The sequence below is a fragment of the Coregonus lavaretus genome (assembly GCF_964263955.1).
Source record: "Coregonus lavaretus genome assembly, contig: HAP1_SCAFFOLD_7765, whole genome shotgun sequence".
Lineage (NCBI taxonomy): Eukaryota > Metazoa > Chordata > Actinopteri > Salmoniformes > Salmonidae > Coregonus > Coregonus lavaretus.
Window position 1 is genome coordinate 1 of NW_028156989.1, and position 19,306 is coordinate 19,306.

General features: G+C 44.6%; 1 protein-coding gene across 1 annotated transcript; it reads right to left on the minus strand.

Moving 5' to 3' along the window:
* Positions 1 to 5,877: 5,877 nt before the first annotated feature.
* LOC311125948 (tripartite motif-containing protein 16-like) lies at positions 5,878 to 18,303 on the minus strand. Its single transcript, XM_084199973.1, has 6 exons — positions 17,700 to 18,303; positions 17,186 to 17,281; positions 8,578 to 8,811; positions 8,319 to 8,478; positions 8,134 to 8,193; positions 5,878 to 7,897 (listed from the first exon to the last, which is right to left on the minus strand). Exons 1-6 carry the CDS (start codon positions 18,294 to 18,296, stop codon positions 7,380 to 7,382), a joined length of 1,665 nt encoding a protein of 554 aa, XP_084056099.1. The 5' UTR covers positions 18,297 to 18,303; the 3' UTR covers positions 5,878 to 7,379.
* Between the last annotated feature and the right edge of the window lie 1,003 nt (positions 18,304 to 19,306).

Genomic DNA, 19,306 nt, shown 5'->3' on the forward strand with positions numbered 1-19,306 from the left:
ATTGATAGTCCATACTGGGCCTAACTGGGGGTTAACCATACTGGAGGGGTTTCTTTCTGCACACATATTCCCTCATCTCCAGAACTTTACCTGATGTCCTCTCTCTCTCTCTCTCTCTCTCTCTCTCTCTCTCTCTGTCTCTGTCTCTGTCTCTGTCTCTGTCTCTGTCTCTGTCTCTCTCTCTCTCTCTCTCTCTCTCTCTCTCTCTCTCTCTCTCTCTCTCTCTCTCTCTCTCTCTCTCTCTCTCTCTCTCTCTCTCTCTCTCTCTCTCTCTCTCTCTCTCTCTGTCTCTGTCTATGTCTCCTGTCTCTGTCTCTCTCTCTCTCCCATCAAACCGTATAGAAAGCAGCCAACCTCAATATGGTTCCATTCCTGTAGTTATCAGGACACATGAGGTGTGGAACTATTATCTCCTTTCTAAGTGTGAACTTGTCCACTTCCCTTCATGGATTTAAAGGAAATGACTGGTATATGTAAACTCCCTCTACCCCATGCCAACACCAATCCAATGCTGTACAATTAATTCCATAGCTTAACAACATACATCACTCACACACACACTCACACAGACACACCTATTCACTTGGGCCTTCTCCCTCATGCCCTGCTGACATCCATGCAGGCCCACATTGACCTTGTGACCCTCTGGAGCTCCATGCATCTTGTTCTACACTCCCTGCCTAGTAAAACCCTTTCTCCCATGGGCCTGAGAGTACAGCTCATTTGAGACCATTTTGGAAAAGATTTTCTGTCATTTTTAAATGCCCATAAAAAAATTTCACATTATACTGCTGTTTTGAATGTATAGCAAAACCAGGTAGTTTTGAGGTTGAATAGCTACTTGAGTTGCTTGGTTCTACTGAAATTACCAACAGGCATTGGTCCAGGGTGATCAGGCCTTTAATTTGAGACCATTTGGGTAAAGATTAGAGCTTTCTTTCCTTTTTAAATCACTCCAGGCAATATGTAATACAAACTGATTTGGTTGCAATGCTGGGAAGAACTACACCACAGTAGATCCACGTTGCCTTTCAACTTTTTTCAAATAGGTTAAATCCTTCCAAAATGTCATATGAGGTGCAGCAGGCTAGGAGAAAGGGGGGAGAGAGTGGCCAGCCTCCACAGGGGATATAGAAATACATTGCCTGCTGCCCTAACTTCAACTTGATGCCTATGTGGGTTTATATTGCCATATCAAACTGTCTTATTTGTCAACCCATCATGTTGAGTTTAAGCTTCCCTGGAGCAACCGGAGTGGGAAGATTGACCCTAAACATGGTTTAGATGTATCCACCAGCAGATAGTGAAAACGCTACATTCAACCCTCTGTAAAAAGTTTAGTTTTTCACGGATTGACCTGAAACTCTGGATTCTGTAAGAGCTTGTCCCAATGAGGATATGTGTTTAATTACAGCTTCCTGTGACAACCGGAAGTGCCTTACATTGTGGTCATAGGTGCTGTTTGAAGGGTTAAAAAGGTCACATCCTTCCAAAATGTCACATGTGTGATTAGGCAACCCTCATGAACCCGTACATATTAGAAAACCAGGTTTTTATCCGTTTGTTTTTTTATAAAGCTAGAAAAAAAATATATAAAAAAAATAAAAAATATGAAGAAAATATGCATCACTAACTGTAAGTCGCTCTGGATAAGAGTGTCTGCTAAATGACTACCAAAAAAATATATATATATATTTTTTCATAAATATGAAAATGAAAAAAAAAGACGAACTACCAGGTGAACGCATAACTTACCACGTGCCCGTAGCCAAACACGTCTTTAAATGACCAGTGGGGGTCGAATCCGGGTGGGGGGGTGTGATAACTGCCTGAATGGGGCTTAGGTGATAACTGCAGGTGAAGCTTCACTTAATCTACTTTGAAGCAGAGAAAAACCGGAATGTTGGAGAAGCTGACTTAATCTACTTTGAAGCAGAAAAAAAAATATGAAAAATTATTTTTTCAAAAATATGAAAATGAAAAAAAAAGAAGACATGGGGGCGTGCGGGACGCACTCGCTAAGCGGACCGGCACATTGAACGCGGGTCGGCGACTCCCCGCTTGCCAGGAGCCTCTCCGAAAATGTGGACGGATCCTGCCGAGTAAGAAATGATACTCGGGAGGAGGACAGAAGAGAGGGAGAGGGGACTCTCTCCAATCCCACTGACCTCACTGTTGGGTACATGCTGTCTGGACATTAAAACAGACCCAGTTGCTAGGTCAACCAAGCATAGACAGATAAGATAGAGAGACAATTCATACCCAGGGGAGTTTACTGACTCTGGCCCAAATGACACCCTGTTCCCTACGTAGTGCACTAGGCTACTTCTGATCAGATCTAAAGTAGTGCACTACATAGGGAATAGGGTGGAGATTTGCTCACTGTCATTAGAATGAAGATTTCCATACAGGAGTTACTGTTCTCTGTCCCAAATCTCTCCCTGTTCCCTACGTAGTGCACTAGGCTTCTTCTGACCAGATCTAAAGTAGTCTTCTAGATTTTACATGTTTTTCTCCCTGTCGTTAGAAAATGACAATATGGTAATGACTTTAGTGGTTTCCTCCCCCTTTGTTTTTATTGGTTGTGTGTTATGTGTGTTGTTGTGTTAGGTTTTCCCCCTGTGTTCCTAATGGAAAATCCATTAACAATGAATCACAAACAAATTATATTCCAGTTGTGTTTAGACAACTTCATGGCTGACATCCCCCAGTTCTGTTAAGACCCATTGAACTGGGTCACATTCTAAATGGTCACTTGTATTGATAGTCCATACTGGGCCTAACTGGGGTTAACCATTACTGGAGGGTTTCTTTCTGCACACATATTCCCTCATCTCCAGAACTTTACCTGATGTCCTCTCTCTCTCTCTGTGTCTCTCTCTCTCTCTCTCTCTCTCTCTCTCTCTCTCTCTCTCTCTCTCTCTCTCTCTCTCTCTCTCTCTCTCTCTCTCTCTCCTCTCTCTCTCTCTCTCATCTCTCTCTCTCTCTCTCTCTCTCTCTCTCTCTCTCTCTCTCTCTCTCTCTCTCTCTCTCTCTCTCTCTCTCTCTCTCTCTCTCTCTCTCTCTCTCTCTCTCTCTCTCTCTCTCTCTCTCTCCTCTCTCTCTCTCTCTCTCTCTCTCTCTCTCTCTCTCTCTCTCTCTCTCTCTCTCTCTCTCTCTCTCTCTCTCCTCTCTCTCTCTCTCTCTCTCTGTCTATGTCTCTGTCTCTCTCTCTCTCCCATCAAACCGTATAGAAAGCAGCCAACCTCAATATGGTTCCATTCCTGTAGTTATCAGGACACATGAGGTGTGGAACTATTATCTCCTTTCTAAGTGTGAACTTGTCCACTTCCCTTCATGGATTTAAAAGGAAATGACTGGTATATGTAAACTCCCTCTACCCCATGCCAACACCAATCCAATGCTGTACAATTAATTCCATAGCTTAACAACATACATCACTCACACACACACTCACACAGACACACCTATTCACTTGGGCCTTCTCCCTCATGCCCTGCTGACATCCATGCAGGCCCACATTGACCTTGTGACCTCTGGAGCTCCATGCATCTTGTTCTACACTCCCTGCCTAGTAAAACCCTTTCTCCCATGGGCCTGAGAGTACAGCTCATTTGAGACCATTTTGGAAAAGATTTTCTGTCATTTTAAATGCCCATAAAAAAAATTCACATTATACTGCTGTTTTGAATGTATAGCAAAACCAGGTAGTTTTGAGGTTGAATAGCTACTTGAGTTGCTTGGTTCTACTGAAATTACCAACAGGCATTGGTCCAGGGTGATCAGGCCTTTAATTTGAGACCATTTGGGTAAAGATTAGAGCTTTCTTTCCTTTTTAAATCACTCCAGGCAATATGTAATACAAATCTGATTTGGTTGCAATGCTGGGAAGAACTACACACAGTAGATCCACGTTGCCTTTCAACTTTTTTCAAATAGGTTAAATCCTTCCAAAATGTCATATGAGGTGCAGCAGGCTAGGAGAAAGGGGGGAGAGAGTGGCCAGGCCTCCACAGGGATATAGAAATACATTGCCTGCTGCCCTAACTTCAACTTGATGCCTATGTGGGTTTATATTGCCATATCAAACTGTCTTATTTGTCAACCCATCAGGCCACTATAAGGATTACCTGTGTTGAGTTTAAGCTTCCTGGAGCAACCGGAAGTGGGAAGATTGACCCTAAACATGGTTTAGATGTATCCACCAGCAGATAGTGAAAACGCTACATTCAACCCTCTGTAAAAAGTTTAGTTTTTCACGGATTGACCTGAAACTCTGGATTCTGTAAGAGCTTGTCCCAATGAGGATATGTGTTTAATTACAGCTTCTGTGACAACCGGAAGTGCCTTACATTGTGGTCATAGGTGCTGTTTTGAAGGGTTAAAAAGGTCACATCCTTCCAAAATGTCACATGTGTGATTAGGCAACCCTCATGAACCCGTACATATTAGAAAACCAGGTTTTTATCCGTTGTTTTTTATAAAGCTAGAAAAAAATATATAAAAAAAATAAAAAATATGAAGAAAATATGCATCACTAACTGTAAGTCGCTCTGGATAAGAGTGTCTGCTAAATGACTACCAAAAAAATATATATATATATTTTTTCATAAATATGAAAATGAAAAAAAAGACGACTACCAGGTGAACGCATAACTTACCACGTGCCCGTAGCCAAACACGTCTTTAAATGACCAGTGGGGTCGAATCCGGGTGGGGGGGTGTGATAACTGCCTGAATGGAGGTGAAGCTTCACTTATCTACTTTGAAGCAGAAAAAAAAATATGAAAAATTATTTTTTCAAAAATATGAAAATGAAAAAAAAGAGGACATGGGGGCGTGCGGGACGCACTCGCTAAGCGGACCGGCACATTGAACGCGGGTCGGCGACTCCCCGCTTGCCAGGAGCCCTCCGAAAACGTGGACGGATCCTGCCGAGTAAGAAATGATACTCGGGAGGTGTTTACCCAGCTGCCGAGTATACCAGGTGACCCTCACCTACCATAAACACTATAATCATTCACATAGCAACATAGAAAATGTCATGTGGTAAAGGGACTTCCTCAAGATTTTAGACTTTCCTCTCTATGGGCCCTATGTCACATTACTATACTATTGATCTACTGGACAAATAAAGCTTGATAGCTCATTGAAGAGTGATTCTCCACAGATGCAGCTGGGGATGAGTCAGCAGAAAGTCCAGCAGAGATTCCAGGAGAGAGAGAAGGAGCTGAAGGAGCTCCAACAGGCTGTGGAGTGTCTCAAGGTGAGTATTGTTGACCAAAGGAGACACACCATTTCACTTCTCTACTCCAGTCAGACAGAGACAGAGACAGAGACAGAGACAGAGACAGAGACAGAGAGAGAGAGAGAGAGAGAGAGAGAGAGAGAGAGAGAGAGAGAGAGAGAGAGAGAGAGAGAGAGAGAGAGAGAGAGAGAGAGAGAGAGAGAGAGAGAGAGAGAGAGAGAGAGAGAGAGAGAGAGAGAGAGAGAGAGAGAGAGAGAGAGAGAGAGAGAGAGAGAGAGAGAGAGAGAGAGAGAGAGAGAGAGAGAGAGAGAGAGAGAGAGAGAGAGAGAGAGAGAGAGAGAGAGAGAGAGAGAGAGAGATTCTCCTGAGTGGCGCAGTGGTCTAAGTCACTGAATCGCAGAAACACACTCTTGAGTTTGAAATAGTTGAGGCTAGTCACAGCCATTACTGTCAGGTTCTGAATTGAATTCTCTCTCTATCTTATCTGTCTTCTATATTATGTTCTCCTCTCCTTCTCTCTTCTCTCCTCTATTCACTCTATTCTATCATCCACACCACATGCCAGCTTCAACACAATCCATTTACAAGTTAAAGACACACCTTGGAATAAATAGCAAAGGAAAACTACTACTGAATGGATTTTTTATTTCCCATCACCATGAATCATATTTAATAACTGAACAGTAGCAGACCTAACTTCATCTGTTCCTGACTCTAGATAGTGGATTAAAAAGACCATAAATCTCCAATGATATTAATGTACAATTCTGAACATTACTGATATACTGAATACTGAGTGACACGTCAAGATATCTGCTGTTTTTATTGTTTGGTTAATAGCACCACCTGCTGGACAGGTTTAATATTGCTTGACTGAGCAGTACGGGAGAATAAAATATGCCAAATTTAGGGCCGGTTTCTCCGCCTCCTGAGTGGCGCTGTGGTCTAAGACATCGCAGTGCTGACTGTGCCACTAGAGATCCTGGTTCGAATCCAGGCTCTGTCGCAGCCGGCCGCGACCGGAAGACTCATGGGCGGCGCACAATTGGCCCAGCGTCGTCCAGGGTAGGGGAGGGAATGGCCGGCAGGGATGTAGCTCAGTTGATAGAGCATGGCGTTTGCAACGCCAGGGTTGTGGGTTCAATTCCCACGGGGGGCCAGTATAAAAAAAATGATGTATTCACTAACTGTAAGTCGCTCTGGATAAGAGCGTCTGCTAAATAATGTAAATGTAAATATACTGAGTGGCAAGTCAAGATATCTGCTGTTTTTATTGTTTGGTTAACAGCACCACCTGCTGGACAGGTTTAATATTGCTTGACTGAGCAGTATGGGATAATAAAAGATGCCAAACTTAGGGTCGGTTTCCCGGACATCTCCATTGAACATGCTTTTTAGTCTAGGACTAGGCTTCATCTGTGTCCGGGAAACCGGCCCATATAGTTCAATTAGCAAGTAAGTAACACTACCTGTTCCATGATACTGAGGAAAATTACATTGAGACAGAGAACCAATTGAGAAAACATTTCAATGGTTCTGAATGACAACCAACATACATTAACAGCATACATCATGATTAATGTAAATGTATAAGATTAAAACGTTGCACTTACAAATAATATGAATGCATTGAATTGTAATTCATAACATCTTCTGAAGATCAAATCAATCAAATCATTGTACATAAAAACAGAGCAGAATGAATCATCACATCTGGGGACCATCACCACCAGCATGACTAGTATCTATGTGGACCCTACTACAGTTTAACCAGCTCAGCTATAGACTACACCAGCATGACTAGTATCTATGTGGACCCTACTACAGTTTAACCAGCTCAGCTATAGACTACACCAGCATGACTAGTATCTAAGTGGACCCTACTACAGATTAACCAGCTCAGCTATAGACTACACCAGCATGACTAGTATCTATGTGGACCCTACTACAGTTTAACCAGCTCAGCTATAGACTACACCAGCATGACTAGTATCTATGTGGACCCTACTACAGTTTAACCAGCTCAGCTATAGACTACACCAGCATGACTAGTATCTATGTGGACCCTCCTACAGTTTAACCAGCTCAGCTATAGACTACACCAGCATGACTAGTATCTATGTGGACCCTACTACAGTTTAACCAGCTCAGCAGTACCTTGTAAAGAGAGCCAAAACCCAGGATAGAGGGGCTGAGTGAATGTGGTCTGGACTCTGTGGAGGAGGGTCATTGTGTCAGAGACACTGTAGAAGGACAGAGTACCTGCCTTGTGATCCAGGTACACTCCTACTCTGGAGGACTGAGGGCCTGATACTTTAGTCACAACATTATTGTGTATGAAACAATAACTACCTCTATAACACTGTAAACTCCAGGACTTGTTATTGTATCCAAATCCACCATCTGTCTCTGTTCTGCTGATGTCTTTATATGAGACTGCTGTATAAACCCACTCCCCACTCCACTCCACCTCCCAGTAACAGCGTCCAGACAGACCCTCTCTACACAGAACCTGGTAGTAGTATGTGAATCTGTCTGGATGAACAGGATATGGTTGGACTTGGCCTGTATAGGTCACCTTTCTGTTCCCTTCAGACAGAGAGAGGTGTGTGTGTGCTGTGTTTGGGTCCAGTGTGAGCTGACAGGAATCTGGGAGAAGAGCAGAGCAGAGACCAATGAGGGGAGTTAGAACAATAAGTGAAGTCAGATACTGTATCTACCCTGTCTTTGATTAGAGCACAGCAGAGATCAAATCAGAGAAATATGAGGAGTCAGATAGATACCCAGTCTTTGATTAGATCTACTATTGCTATATATTTCTAGAGGGATTGTTAGGAGTGTCAGTAAAAAGAGACTGTTAGTTACTTCAGAATAAAGAGACTCACATTGTAAGAACTGTTCTCTGGTCTTGGGCTCTGGAGGCAGTACAACATCCACTATATTCACTACAGACACACAAACACATTCACAGAGAGAGGGAATGTTATCATCATACCATATTCCACATGTATATGACTAGTAGGGAACTTTCAATGGTCTAAAGTTGATGTTCTTATTATTTTCAACACACCTGTAGTGGAGATCTTGGTCCATTCTCCTTTAAGGACGTCTTCTAGTTTCTCTCTCAGTTCAGACACAGTCTTAATCACATCTCCAAAGTACTGAAGAGGACGGACAACGATGCTGGGTAAGTCTGAAGATACAATGGTACCGGAGAGAGACTGATAACTCTGGGGGGAGAGAGAGAGAGAGAGAGAACAGAACCAAATGATTGAGAGTTTCACATTGAGTTTTAATTTCATATCACTGGATCGAGGCAGTTGCGTTACCTGGAGGAAATGGATGTGATCCTCTGTGTGTGAGAGCTGCTCCAGCTCAGTGCTTCTCTTCCTCAGCTCAGCTATCTCCTGCTCCAGTTGCTCCAGGAGTCCTTCAGCTTGACTCACTTGAGCCTTCTCTTGGGCTCTGATCAGCTCCTTCACCTCAGAGCGCCTTCTCTCAATGGAGCGGATCAGCTCAGTAAAGATCTTATCACTGTCCTCCACTGCTGCCTGTGCAGAGCGCTGTTAAGAGAGAGAGAGAGAGAGACTGACTTGTCTTACTTTAATGAGCCATCCTCATTACACTAACACCCCCACCCCTAAAAGCACATTGCGTGACACCACAACCTCCACACAATCACATTATCCAGTACCCAACACCACAGTACAATACACCATCCAGCACCACATTCCAACCGTCCATCCAACCCCTCCTCTCCAGCCATACAGACAGCCCCCCTGAGCCCCCATACCTCCTGAAACATCTCCACACTGTTGATCATTTTGTACAACTCAAACTCAACCCTAAGGCGTCAACAGTAATGGCATTACCCTGGCAACACAGAAAAAACATGATGAACAGTCTGTCATTGCAGAAAATGGACACCCCTCCCCAACTCCCAGGTCAACCCGAGCCAACCAGCTATTGGTGTCCAGGGCTCCATGTAATACCCTCCACTGGACGACCCCTGACCTTTCCAGCACTGGGAGCTTATAGAGCCCCTCCACCTATACCCTGCCATGCTCTCAGCCCCCACAACCCCCTGCCACTGATGCCCCTTCACTCCCACTAAGCTCAGAGTGTTAAAAGTCAGTAAGTCCTCCAGACTCTCCTGCCAGTCCCCAGTCTCTGCTGTCACTTGCAGTGGTGGAAACGGTGGTGGCCCCTCCTCAGGCTGCTCCAGCCCTCAGTACTGCAGCATAGAAATCAGAGACCCCTGCTGTATTGAGTCTCTCCTGCCTCATGGTGAAGAGCTGCTGATCCAGCCCCAAACCACCAGCCCTCCTCAACAGAGCACATGCTGGTTCCCTCCAGCCCACCTCCGTACGGTACAGAATCCTCTGCGCTGCTTTGAGTCAGAACGCTGCCACCCTGCTCTCCAGGTCCACCAGGCCTTGTCCCCACTCCTGGACAGGCAGGTACAGAGAGACAGCAGCTGAGAGTTTGTGAAAGGCCAGGGAAATGTCAATTTGATTTCTCTGTGACAGAGAGAGTTTGGAAAGGTCTGTGAGCAGAACCTGAGAACACCCAGGATCACAGAGTTCTGCCCTCTATAAATCAGAGTACAACTCCACAGCCTGCTGCCTCATCTCCCCCACAACAGAAGTTACCCACCCATCAGGCTCCCTCCTCTCCCCACAACAGAAGTTACCCACCCATCAGGCTCCCTCATCTCCCCACAACATAAGTTACCCACCCATTAGGCTCCCTCATCTCCCCACAACAGAAGTTACCCACCCATCAGGCTCCCTCATCTCCCCACAACATAAGTTACCCACCCATCAGGCTCCCTCATCTCCCCACAACAGAAGTTACCCACCCATCAGGCTCCCTCATCTCCCCACAACAGAAGTTACCCACCCATCAGGCTCCCTCATCTCCCCACAACAGAAGTTACCCACCCATCAGGCTCCCTCATCTCCCCCACAAAAGAAGTTACCCACCCATCAGGCTCCCTCATCTCCCCACAACAGAAGTTACCCACCCATCAGGCTCCCTCATCTCCCCACAACAGAAGTTACCCACCCATCAGGCTCCTTCATCTCCCCCACAACAGAAGTTACCCACCCATCAGGCTCCCTCATCTCCCCACAACAGAAGTTACCCACCCATCAGGCTCCCTCATCTCCCCCACAACAGAAGTTACCCACCCATCAGGCTCCCTCATCTCCCCACAACAGAAGTTACCCACCCATCAGGCTCCCTCCTCTCCCCACAACAGAAGTTACCCACCCATCAGGCTCCCTCCTCTCCCCCACAACAGAAGTTACCCACCCATCAGGCTCCCTCATCTCCCCACAACAGAAGTTACCCACCCATCAGGCTCCCTCATCTCCCCACAACAGAAGTTACCCACCCATCAGGCTCCCTCATCTCCCCACAACAGAAGTTACCCGCCCATCAGACAAACGTAAAACAAGGGATTTTCATGGTTTCCCCACTCTGTTTTTCCAACCCCTCTGATGAAACAGAGAACTGAGCCCTGTACTATAATATAATATAATGTGCCATTTTGCAGACGCTTTTATCCAAAGCGACTTACAGTCATGCGTGCATATATATATATATATATATATATATATATATATTTTGTGTATGGGTGGTCCCGGGGATCGAACCCACTACCCTGGCGTTACAAGCGCCGTGCTCTAGCAGCTGAGCTACAGAGGACCAGGTGCAGACACATTTATGAAAGCAAAGACAAGGTCATTATTTGGGCTCTAAACACTAACAACCTACCCTTACACACCTCTTTTGCTACCCCTGCACTAAGATTTCTGCCATGGCATTTAAATGTTTTTGTTTGACATATTCCCCCAGTCTCTGCCGCCGTTCATGTTAAGGAAGTTTAACCGTGAAATCTCCATAAGAGGTGGGAGGGAAATCACCACAATCAGAAACCAGTAGAGAAGCCCATAAAGCCGCCATGCCAGAAAAAACCATCCATTTAAGCAGATTCTGAAGACATGCCCTTAAGAACCCATGACCCATTTTCTCAGCCTATACCACTTCCTGGGTGAGAGGACACTAAACCCCTCATTCTTCATCACGTGTTGTACTGACCTTACAAACCTTCCAGGATCAATCAAATAAGACTCCAGCAGAACCTTATTTTTCCCTTTTAGTCTCCATCAGGAACCTAGAAAGTTCTCTCAGCGTATATACTGGGCCCTCAGCCTGACTGGCTGTCAGCTCTGGATCCAATGAGCCGTCTGAAAACAAGACTCCTTGTCCTCCGCTCCCGCAGACTCACCTCCCCCCTCTTCCTCCTCCTCCATTGGCACGGTACCGTCCTCCTCCTCCTCAGTCTCTGCCCCCCTGCACTTCCCCCCTGATCAGAGCCTCTTCCCCAATGACAGGCAATATTTCCTGGGATGAGCCCACCAAGCCTTCGCCCACCGGAGTCTCTGTTACTACAGAAACCTGCCTCAGCTCATGTAGCCCAGCTGCAACCCTCCCCACCACCGCTTTCTCCACGGCCTGCGCACCACCACTTGGCCATGCACTACTACCGTGTAGCTCAGTTGGTAGAGCATGGCGCTTGCAACGCCAGGGTTTTGGGTTCGTTTCACAGGAAAACTCCTGCCTGAGCTTTTTACTGTCCCTTTCCACACTGCTAACGCAAGAGGAAGGACTGAAAACACATTACTGTGAAGTAATATAATGATGATTCATGTTTATTATTACCTGTTTTTATGGTCATGTTTTGAAATTATACTTCATTACTATAATGATTATCAATACGCCTGAACATTAATTCAGTCACCTCTGGTCGACAAAAACGTATTTTCCTAGTACATTAATTGTCAAATTCATCAACCAGCATCGAGCACTCTGCCTTCTCAGGCAAGTGAGGGGCATGTTGAGGTAAATATGCTAACCGCCAAGGTTGCATTATGTCATTTATTGGTGGGCTGGAAGATGCAGTGTTTTTTCTTTTCTATTCAGAGGCTATTTACTCCCAATATGAGATAATTTTATATAGAAGGTTTTTATAATGCATGTTTACTAGGGTTGAGGTTAGCGCATCTGAGTAGGGATTATTTGGGTTCAATACCTGTCCTACCTATCAATCATATTGCTGCTTGTAGCCTATAACTGATGATCCCCACACTAGAAACACCCAAAACTATCTGTGCTAGCAAACCCTGTGTTCCACCCCTCCCCTGTGTAACCTTGAAGTTTGTTAAGAAACAAACACTTGTCTACGAAAAGAGACATGTTTAACAGATTCCGCTTGGCACCCAGCCGAGAGCACACGGAAACCACTTGCAAATTTACCAAAACTAACCAACTACTTGCGGTCTGTTCGGAAGCAATAAACGGAGGCAGATTAGCCACCACAACTCTTATCGAAAGAGGCGACATCTGCACCAACACACCCCTCACAACAAGACAAACCTTTTTCATTAACACAACCACCGCCTTGTTCATTCTGGATGCAGAGTGCAGATGTTCCGCTCCAACCTGTTCGCCGACCATGAGCAAAACTTCCTCCACACCTTTCTCCGGAACGCACCCGAAGCGACAGCGTTTCTTCTCCACTCGGTTGAGGCCATAACGCCGCCCTAACAAACTCCCCCTACTCCCCCCTCAAACTCTAAACGATAAACAGTGGAAACCAATAAACAAACCCTCAAACCATGAGAAAATACATTCAGAAAATACGCAAGAACCAAAAGAAAAAAGAATAGTAGCCCTCCTCACGAACCACTAAGACTCTCACACAACCAACTTCTTCTTCTATGATATAATGGCGGTCCACAAACCAACGTTAAAGGTGCATGCCGCCACCTACTGTGCTGGAGTGTGTGGTCAATCACGGTTTCCAACATTTCTAAATCCTCCTACCTAACTCAGTACTTCTGAGAAAATAAAGAGCCCTACTAACTTCTAATAGACCCTCCCCCATCCCCAAAATCCCTTCCAAACCCCCCCAACCCCGTCCAACCTCAATGACCCTACACTTCAATCTTTCCCTCTCTTCAACATACTAACAACACATGCTCCACCGTTTCATCGACCATACCCCCCAGACACAAATCATTCCCATGCTTGCCAACCAAATGTAATGAAAAGTTCAATGTACAATGTCCTAAGCGCAATCTAGTAAACACCACATCTTCCTTCCTAATCTGACTTTTGAATCTTGGTCCATCGACCTTTCTGTAAAACTGTAAACTATTCATATAAATGCCGGCCCTTGTGCTCAGAGTACCATCTCTTCTGCCACACATCTATCAAAATGGCTTTGATCTTACATTTGGCCTCACCTCTACCCAGTGGAACATTAATATAAATTATATCTCATTTCAAAGATCTTTTAGCTAACTGGTCTACAATTTCATTCCCTTCCACACCAGAATGTGCTGGGACCCAGCAGAATCTCACTACTAAACCCATTCTCTCAATTCTCCATAATAACATTAATACCTCCAATAGCAGGTCACTCCTATTAGATTTACCAGATGATAAACTATTCAATACAGACAGAGAATCTGACCATACTATAATTCTAACAGGTTGTACGTCCTCCACCCACTGGAGGGCAACTATTATCACCAACAGTTCAACTGAGTATACTGACAGTTCATCTGTTAGTCTTCTACATATCTGCACATCAAATTCAGGAACGTAAACGCCTGCTCCTGTAAGCCCACTATCTGGGTCCTTGGATCCATCTGTGAAAAGCAGTAAAAAAGCATAAAAACGTCTACCAATGTAATTGTCAACCAGTTTCACTATATCACTGACTTCTGACCAATCTTTCCTTTTCTCTACCAAGGTTAGATCAACAACAGGGTCTGTGAGTAACCATGGAGGAACATCCCCTATCACCACAGAAGGGCCAACCTCCAACTCCCTCAAACCACTCTCATCAGCAAGCTTTCCAACTGTCCAACCAAAACCACTGTCTTGTCTACTAGTATATTCCCAACAGTCATCTAGAACAGTAGCAGTGGGATGCTCAACCTCACAGCCTTTCAACCTAATAAGATAATGACCATTTTTTACGCTGTATATCCAAAGGCATCTCACCTGCCTCCACCAGTAAGGCACATACAGATGTTGATTTAAATGCACCAATACATATCCTTAAAGCTATATACTGGATTCTGTCCAGCTTCTGAAGCCAAGTCTTTACCTCTGTTCCATAAACTGTACACCAGTAATCAATTGGCGTCCTGATCAGAGCTCTATAAATATCCATCAACGATTGTCTGTCAGCACCCCATTCATAACCAGAGACCCACACAACCAACTACCGTGAAAGTGATGGAATGAGAGAGACAGAGACATCGTTACAACACTGTACATAGCGTAATAGAACGGTTCTTCTTCTTCGGTGGAGTTTAACGGCGGTTGGTATCCAATATGTTGCATTACCGCCCCCTACTGGACTATAACATACATCCATTTTACTTGGTGATACAAAATGGGAAAAGGGGAAACTATAATAATTTTAAAAAACACCCTTCCAACTAACCCTACACATTGAATACCCATTACCCCATTCCACTACTTTGACCCTATCTGATCCTGCACCATGCCAACGGCCTGGGAGGACGGGACACCACCACTCAACACACCCTGTAACTCTTCTGAAGTCTAATCTTGTATGCCCAAATACTTCTCTGCAGCTGCCACCACAACATCTATTTTCTGTGATTTACGTTCCATTTGTGCGGTACAGTTGATAACCATTGCTATGAACGCTAAGAAGCTATCTTTACTGAAGCATATATCACTCGTTGGCCTATCCCTCTGTGCTGGCACAGATCTACTACTCACAGGGATCCTCTCAGGATCTCTCACCCTTGACCCATCCTCCTCTACTTCCTTCACTGTCTCAGCATACGACACCTTCTGCACTACTCTGACTCTAGCCACCTCAACCTGCCTCTCTCGCACCGGACACTTCCGATCCCCAGCAACATGGGCATCCCTACAGTTGACACACACAACTTTATCCACCGAAACTACACAAACCTCTATCCCATGCCCTCCTGCACACTTCCCACATCTTGGAATCTCCCTCCTACAAACTGCTGCAACACGATCATAAACGTTGCACCTGAATCAGTGCAGTGGATTCGGCACAAAAAGCTCTAACAGGATAACTGATATATCCTACCATTACTTTATTGGGTAAAGACTCAAAACTCAAAAGGACTGACAGTGACTCCTCTGTTTCACCACGCTCAACACCAGGTCTGTGTTGCAACAAACGGCGGGCATCACAAACACCAAGAAGCTTCAACTTGAATTGCTCCACCTCCACACTTAACGCTACCCCAGAAATCACTCCTTTCAATGGTGCCCTGTTCCTAAGAGCAAAGCAAGAAACAGATCTTGACCCAAAGTTGCGTGACACGGAGCGCCCACTCCATCTGGTCACAAATATCACAAGTCCACTGCAGGTTACTGTAATGATGATTTGTAATGCAACATTCATTAATGTATGCGCAACTCATAAGCTGTATGTGGACACAGGACAAGGACACACCATGTGTTAGTGGTGTCACGAGTGAGGAATAGAAGGTCAGTTTGCCAAGATAGATTGGGGGCCACTGGTGCTAATATTAGGATGGGTACGTGATGGAATGGCCTGGCTAGGGTGTCACACGACACCAAGGAGAGGAATGATATGTAGGAAGTGAGTGGCAGTTAGTAATAGTTATCAACTGGATAAAAGCAGGTTGGAAGGGCATTATATAAGTTGAAAGATGTGGTAAGGAAGTCAGTCATTTGATAAGAGGCAAAGCACGTTCGTCTTATTATATGATCCATTACTGAAATAAACGTAAATCAAACTTCCAGCTGAGTGTCGACTGCTCTCTCTTACATCCTGAACTTCTCCATACCAGAAACTCATCATAAAAGTTACCTTCACTGATTAAACTGCACCCAACTCCTTTCCCACACACCCTGAAACTACAAATGGATCTGCCAAAAGGTATGGATCCACTTTCTACAACAATGTAACTCCTACTGCACCATATTCTTCTTTATCATGTCCATTGATGCCAGGCTCTGGTTCTGAGCTCTTCACCACACCTTCTACCTCACTTAACTCTCCCTCATTCATTTCCATTTCACCTCCAGAACTCAGTCTGGCGAATGGCTCACTCTGTTTGCACTTGAATTATAACATTTGAAATGTCTCTATTCCTTTGAAACTTTTGTGAGTGCAATGTTTACTGTTCATTTCTGATTGTTTATTTCACTTTTGTTTATTATCTATTTCACTTGTTTTGCAATGTAAACATATGTTTCCCATGCCAATAAAGCCCTTTGAATTAAATTGAGAGAGAGAGCGAGTGCTTCATGTTAATGTATACGTAACCGGTGTGAAATGGCTAGCTAGTTAGCGGTGCGCGCTAGTAGCATTTCAATCGGTGACGTCACTCGCTCTGAGACCTTGAAGTAGTTGTTTCCCTTGCTCGGCAAGGGCCGTGGCTTTTGTGGAGCGACGGGTAACGGTGCTTCGAGGGTGACTGTTGTCGATGTGTGCAGAGGGTCCCTTGTTCAAGCCCAGGTAGGGGCGAGGAGAGGGACGGAAGCAACACTGTTACATATAGGGGACATGAGTCAGTCATGGTTACGTGATGAGGTAGCCCCGCCTGCGACTTCAAAATCAGTGTCGGCCCTCAGCCCAATAGGGAATGTCCTCTTGGTTTAACGGTCAAGATGTTGGTTTCTCCCTCAGTAGACCCGGGTTCATATCCCGCCGGTTACATTAAGCAGTCTATTTTCTGAAAGGGGTCCAGACAGCCTGTTCCCAACAGTGGGGTCAGTTGGATTGGATAGGGGCCCCTCTACCTCTCTCTCTCTCTCTCTCTGACTGGAGGAGAGATGTGAAATGGTGTGTCTCCTCTGGTCAACAATACTCACCTTGAGAGACTCCACAGCCTGTTGGAGCTCCTTCAGCTCCTTCTCTCTCTCCTGGAATCTCTGCTGGACCTTCTGCTGACTCATCCCCAGCTGCCTCTGTGGAGAATCACTCTTCAATGAGCTATCAAGCTTTATTTGTCCAGTAGATCAATAGTATAGTAATGTGACATAGGGCCCATAGAGAGGAAGGTCTAAAATATTGATGGTCCATTTACAATATGATATTTATATGTTGCTATGTTAATTATTATAGTTTTTATGGTAGATGTACATGTATCAAGGGGTTGAGACTGAACTTTGAACTCCTAAAAGGACATTCGGAATGATAATAGTGTTTGACTTCAGAAAATTGTGATACATTTGGAGCAAACTCAATAAACTCCAGGTTTGTGTTCATATTTGTTCTGATGAGGATCGATTTCATTTGAATGATCTCATATTCAAACAGCCTTAGTTCCTACTGTATCTTTAATTCTTTGTTTAGACAGTCACCAACAAGTAGTTCTGGTCTTACCTGTTTCTCAGTCCTCTCTGCTGCAGCTGACACTGTATCATGGCCTTTATGTTCATCCATTGTACACAGATAACAGATACACTGCTGATCGGTACGACAGTAAACCTCCAGTAGTTTGTCATGATCAGAGCAGATCTTCTCCTGTAGTTGTGCGGTGGCTTTGACCAGCTTGTGCTTCTTGAAAGCAGGAGATTCATAGTGAGGTTGGAGGTGAGTCTCACAGTAAGAGGCCAGACACACCAGACAGGACATGAGGGCTTTCTGCTTTCTGGTCCCAGTGCAGAAATCACACGCCACATCTCCAGGTCCAGCATAGCACAGAGCAGGAGGGGGAGCAACCTGGAGTCCTGTCTTCTTCAGTTTCTCCACCAACTCAGCCAACATGTTATTTTTCCTCAGATTAGGCCTTGGAGTGAAGGTCTCTCTGCACTGAGGACAGCTATAGACCCCTTTCAGAACATCCTGATCCCAGCAGCCCTCAATACAGCTCCTACAGTAACTGTGTCCACAGGGGATGGTGACTGGCTCCTTCAGTAGATCCAGACAGACAGAACAACAGAACTGGTCCTGGTCCAGCAGAACTCCCTGCTGAGCCATTTGGACGGTTGTTCACACTCAGACAGACAGACGACACAGAGACTCAGATCATTTTCGTTTCCTCAGAAGAGAGTTTGTGGGAGGGGGATGGAATTCCTGGTTTTGCCAGAGGGGTGGGGTTAAAAGGAGGGAGGGAGGGGTTGGAGGAATGGAGGAAGAGAGAGAGGCCTTATAATACACTTAAGTGTTCTAATTCAGCAATAAGGCCTGAGGAGGTGTGGTATATGGCCAATATACAGTACCACAGCTAAGGGCTGTTCTTAGGCACAACGCAATGCGGATTGAGAATTATGGAACGCTTTCAAAAATAAAATAAAATAAAATTTTATTGGTCACATACACATATTTAGCAGATGTTATTGCGGGTGTAGCGAAATGCTTGTGTTCCTGGCTCCAACAGTGCATTAATAAGTTACAATACACAACAATACACACTAATCTAAAAAGTAGATTAGGACGAGCAATGTTAGAGTCCAGAGTGTGTGTGTGTATATATATATATATATATATATATATATATATATATATTGATCAGTGTGTTTTTCTGTAACAACTTGGTATCACAATTCTTGAACCCTTAATGTTGGAGTCCGGAGTATAAATATATATTTATACACAGTATACATACAATGAGGGAAAAAAGTATTTGATCCCCTGCTGATTTTGTACGTTTGCCCACTGACAAAGAAATGGTCAGTCTATAATTTTAATGGTAGGTTTATTTGAACAGTGAGAGACAGAATATCAACAAAAAAATCCAGAAAAACGCATGTCAAAAATGTTATAAATTGATTTGCATTTTAATGAGGGATATAAGTATTTGACCCCTCTGCAAAACATGACTGTTTCCCATCATGCATTTTCACCCTATCATTTGGACTGAGTGCACTGAGCACCTTGGACCCTTTGTCATAGTACCTTTTCTGTTCAGTCTTTTCTCTCCGTTGGTTAAGAATCACCTTGTCATGCTTCTCTGTTTCTAGGAGTACTGGCAACCTAGTTTTGAGTTT

Bases quoted from the DNA above. Each gene is read 5' to 3' on its own strand.
- LOC311125948 (XM_084199973.1), bottom strand. From the start codon at position 18,296: ATGGCTCAGCAGGGAGTTCTGCTGGACCAGGACCAGTTCTGTTGTTCT. The intron at 17,282-17,699 runs GTAAGACCAGAA...GATTCTCCACAG, and splicing joins CAGAGAGGACTGAGAAACAG to AGGCAGCTGGGGATGAGTCA. The intron at 8,194-8,318 runs GTGTGTTGAAAA...GTGTGTCTGTAG, and splicing joins GACCAAGATCTCCACTACAG to TGAATATAGTGGATGTTGTA.